At 40.7% G+C, this 4674-nt stretch overlaps 2 protein-coding genes across 2 annotated transcripts; both read right to left on the reverse strand.

The window, feature by feature from the left end:
- Window positions 1–1411: 1411 nt before the first annotated feature.
- On the reverse strand, window positions 1412–2467 carry LOC111874891 (piggyBac transposable element-derived protein 4). The gene has a single exon (XM_023870751.1). It carries the CDS (start codon window positions 2465–2467, stop codon window positions 1412–1414), a length of 1056 nt encoding a protein of 351 aa, XP_023726519.1.
- A 42-nt stretch (window positions 2468–2509) lies between these two features.
- LOC111874892 (piggyBac transposable element-derived protein 4) lies at window positions 2510–3025 on the reverse strand. The gene has a single exon (XM_023870752.1). It carries the CDS (start codon window positions 3023–3025, stop codon window positions 2510–2512), a length of 516 nt encoding a protein of 171 aa, XP_023726520.1.
- Window positions 3026–4674: the final 1649 nt, after the last annotated feature.

Raw genomic sequence — 4674 nt, forward strand, 5'->3', positions numbered from 1 at the left:
GTAGTCCCCTCCCTGATCCCTACACCACTCCATGCGAATTTTCCACTGTTGGAAGCAGTGCTGCAGGTCATCTTCTGTTATGCTCTTCAAGAGTTGCGTTGCTTTTCCTTTCACTGCATCCACGGACTCAAACCTGGTCCCTTTGAGCGCAGACTTGATTTTCGGGAAGAGAAAAAAGTCCCAAGGTGCTAGATCCGGAGAATACAGTGGATGTTCCATCACTGGAATGTTCTTTTTTGCCAAATACCTCTTCACAGATAGCGCGTTGTCGTGATGAAGAACCCATGAGGCATCGTTCCACATGTCTGGTCTCCTTTGTCGCACACGTTCACGGAGGGTCGTTAGAACATTTTTATAATAAACCTGATTGACAGTCTGACCTTCAGGCACCCAAATCAATGTAGATTACCCCATGGATTTCGAAAAAAACAATCATCATTGCTTTGAATTTGGACTTGCTCATGCGCGCTTTCTTCTTCCTAGGGGATTTGGGGCTCTTCCAATGCATGGATTGTCGCTTAGTCTCTGGATCATATTGAAGAATCCAAGTTTTGTCACACGTAATTACGTTTTGGAAGAAATCAGGATCATTTTCAATGTTTTCAAGAGTGTCAACACAGCAATTCACTCGATGTTCCTTTTGCTGGGGGGTAAGGATTTTTGGCACCACTTTAGCACACACCTTTTTCATGCCCAGATCGTCGTGCAAAATCTGTCTAACACTTTCCTTATTGATGTTCGTAAGTTCAGAAATTGCTCGAATGCTCAGTCGACGATCTCTTTGAACAATTCTAGCGACCTTCTCCACATTCTCTGGAGTTTTCGCAGTGGAAGGACAGCCCAATTTTGGATCGTTCCTGACGTTTTTCCTACCCTCCATAAACTTCTTAAACCACTCGAAAACTTGCGTGCGAGATAGACACTGATCTCCATATACTTCTGTCAACAAATTGTAAGTTTCAGTGGCAGATTTTCCAAGTTTTGTGAGGAATTTGATGTTAACACCTTCTACATTAGCACTCAGCATTATTCCGACGGAGCTCATACACACGATCCGCTTCTAACAATGGTCGCAGCCAGACTAGCCAATGCGCGTGAATGAAACTTTGTGTGACGGTAGAGGGAAGTCCACGCCCTACCCTCCTCTTCGTCATCGACATGGCCCGAAATGAGTCATAAAAGTAATCTGGTTTCTTTATTGCCGCACTACAATAATATTTGGTTCAGGCTGTACACGGTTTGGACTGCGTCACTTCACAGTTTACACTCTGACGCGCATGTGCCACTTCTCGAAGCAGTCCACCACACACAGCGCAACATCACACTTTTTACTGCAGAAAAGTGTGCTCCTGCTTTTCTTGTTTATAGAACAAATGCGACGTCTTTGTTTCCCTTTAGCTGGCCAGTGTTTTTAATGTATCAGCTCCAGTCGACTCACTTGGGCCCCAGGTGAACTTGGCCTCCCCCCAAGAAACGCCACTGACCGTGATATTCGTGATTGAAGAATCAAATCACGCACCAGAATTTCGCGGAATTTTTTGTGCGTCATTTTTCCATCACATGACTTGTGTAACAGATATGCATTGAGAATAGTCATGTCTAGGAGGTGGGAAAATAATTTCTTCGTCCCTTTCCATGTCCTCCTAGCAATGCCATAGCTGTTCACCATTCTATCAGATTTGTCCACAAAGCCCATGTGTGCATTGTAGTCTTCAATTACATGAGGTTTGATAGCATGGCCAGATTCATCTCCTCCAATGGAGGAGGGTGCATATTCGTCAGAACATACACATAATGCTTGTCTTTCCAACGAACAACACTTAGATTCCCCTTCACTCTTGTCACAATATCCTTTTTTTTTTTTTTCAATTTCATCGATTTGGGCCAAATTTCTTGTGGCATTCCCACGCCTCTCATTGCAAATGGTGCCACACACATTTATTTTACGCTCTAGAAGATCGTCATACAATGCAGGGGAACTAAAATAGCTGTCCATATAAAGTTTGTGTCCTGAGCCTTCTACTCTTTGAATTAGCTGGAGAACAATGCCATGGGTTGATGTAATTTCTTCGGTTGCAAGTTTCCTTTGTTTCCCCAAATAAACAGCCATGTCATATGTATTGCCCAGAGAATCGCAAAGCTTGTAAATTTTTATTCCAAATCTTTTGTGTTTCTTTGGAGTATACTGCCAAAAAACACTCCCTTTGAACAGCACTATCACTTCATCAACAGCAAGATGTTCTGATGGATAGTAAAGTTCACAAAATTTGCTGTTAAGATTGTTGAAAATTTTTCTAATCTTCCAGAGCCTATCGTACTCTGGGTCATCTCGATTTGGAGGAGCTTCATTATTCTCAAAATGCAGGAATCTCAAAATATGGAAGAAACGGTCGCGTACCATGGTGTTATGATAGAATGGAGTGTAGTACTGCTCATCTTTCAGGGTGTCCCGCTGATCATGGCCCATTTGAATTATTTATATTGGGAGCAGCAGATCTGTTGATTCCACTCAGAGGACCANGGCATTCCCACGCCTCTCATTGCAAATGGTGCCACACACATTTATTTTACGCTCTAGAAGATCGTCATACAATGCAGGGGAACTAAAATAGCTGTCCATATAAAGTTTGTGTCCTGAGCCTTCTACTCTTTGAATTAGCTGGAGAACAATGCCATGGGTTGATGTAATTTCTTCGGTTGCAAGTTTCCTTTGTTTCCCCAAATAAACAGCCATGTCATATGTATTGCCCAGAGAATCGCAAAGCTTGTAAATTTTTATTCCAAATCTTTTGTGTTTCTTTGGAATATACTGCCAAAAAACACTCCCTTTGAACAGCACTATCACTTCATCAACAGCAAGATGTTCTGATGGATAGTAAAGTTCACAAAATTTGCTGTTAAGATTGTTGAAAATTTTTCTAATCTTCCAGAGCCTATCGTACTCTGGGTCATCTCGATTTGGAGGAGCTTCATTATTCTCAAAATGCAGGAATCTCAAAATATGGAAGAAACAGTCGCGTACCATGGTGTTATGATAGAATGGAGTGTAGTACTGCTCATCTTTCAGGGTGTCCCGCTGATCATGGCCCATTTGAATTATTTATATTGGGAGCAGCAGATCTGTTGATTCCACTCAGAGGACCAGTGAAATCTAGTAGCTTTGGCGAATCCCCGGGTCTTCTATCATGAAACCTGATCTCAATTTCCCCTGCCTCAGTACTTGAGGATGATGATGACGACGATGACGACATATGCTCGTAAGGTTCAATGACCTCATCGAGTTCTTCCAACTCTTCATCAGATTCATCTTCCAGCAATATTTCCTGCAGTTCTTCAGCATCGAGGAGTTCTGAGTATCGGGCTTGTTTTTGAGGTTCCATCTTGGGGGAGGGGGCTTCCAGCTAAATCCTATAATTTATGATGATTGAAAAAGCGAGACTGTTAGGAACACTCGCAAAATTATGATGCAAATTAATTGCAATAGCAGTCGAAAAGTGCCAGGCCGCCACTGAAACACAGATCATGAAGAGATGTCTTCTTAACTCAAAGTTGGCTGATAGAAAACTGTTCAGTGCTGTGAGACATTCCTGTTGTGGAAATTGTGAAGAAGTCCAACAAGTATAGTCTAACGGTATGCCTAGACTTCTGTTGTTAATCCGTCCAAGAAAACCATATCTAATGGTTCTTTAGTTTACCACTTTAACTTTGGTGTGGCATTCAGTGCTTGAAAACCTTGTTCATTAAATTTACTGGTTGGTAAGAATCATTTAAATTCTTAATCATAACTTTAATATCTCTGGTCTGCTTGTTTTCATAAGAGAACCAATGTATATTATTGTTTTTCAGAGTTTTTGTTAACATTCTCTATGCGTAATCACTTGATGCCTTTATTTTGTATATACCATTATTCATTAGCTTTGTTTGATATTGTTCTTCACCAATAACTTGTTTTATAATTGAGGTCAAGTCCTCGTGAGTTTCAACACCTGTTATCATAAAGGGTGGGGGTTTGTGACTGAACCAGTAGCATTTCCTTTGTTTTTGTGTTCTGCAGCTTGTTTCTGTGATTTTTCATTGGCCAACTTCCTTTTTTCCTGCTATTTTGAACTCTTATCCATTTGGTATCGTCAGCAAGGTCATCATCATTCATTTCTACTTCTGGCATTGTTTCACTTGGATTTTGGTTTAATTTTAATTTTAAAGTTTCTAGTTCTAGTTTCATTACCTTGAGCTGTTCATTAAGATTATGAATCGTTGACTGCATCTGCTGTTTATCCATCTCGGATTGTTGCCAAGCTAAGTAGAGCTGTTGTTCATTTTGGGTTCTTGCAGTGTTTTCTGCTAAGAGGTTGTAACTGTTTATAAACATTTTTTTTTATCAAAGTACTCTTTACTTTTGATCTTCCACAAACAGGGATTACTACAATACAGTTGAATGAATTCGCTCAAATATGCTCGGGGCATTGACCATTCAAAATTTTGCAGTTATTAAGTTCAGTGTCACTTAATTCAAAGTAATATTGCCCGGTTTGATCAATACATAGGTTTGATTCTTCCGTATCTACGTGTTATGCTTTTACCTCGACGTCACCCTTGATGTTGAAGTTGCTAGCTGTGAAGGTGATGGAGGCAAGTCTTCAAGATAGTGCTTTTACGTGGATTAGCAAAGAATGC

Source organism: Cryptotermes secundus, unplaced genomic scaffold (assembly GCF_002891405.2).
Source record: "Cryptotermes secundus unplaced genomic scaffold, Csec_1.0 scaffold516, whole genome shotgun sequence".
NCBI lineage: Eukaryota > Metazoa > Arthropoda > Insecta > Blattodea > Kalotermitidae > Cryptotermes > Cryptotermes secundus.

What these genes read in the sequence shown, in the direction of transcription:
- LOC111874891 (XM_023870751.1), bottom strand. Translation starts at nt 2,467, where the DNA reads ATGGGCCATGATCAGCGGGACACCCTGAAAGATGAGCAGTACTACACT.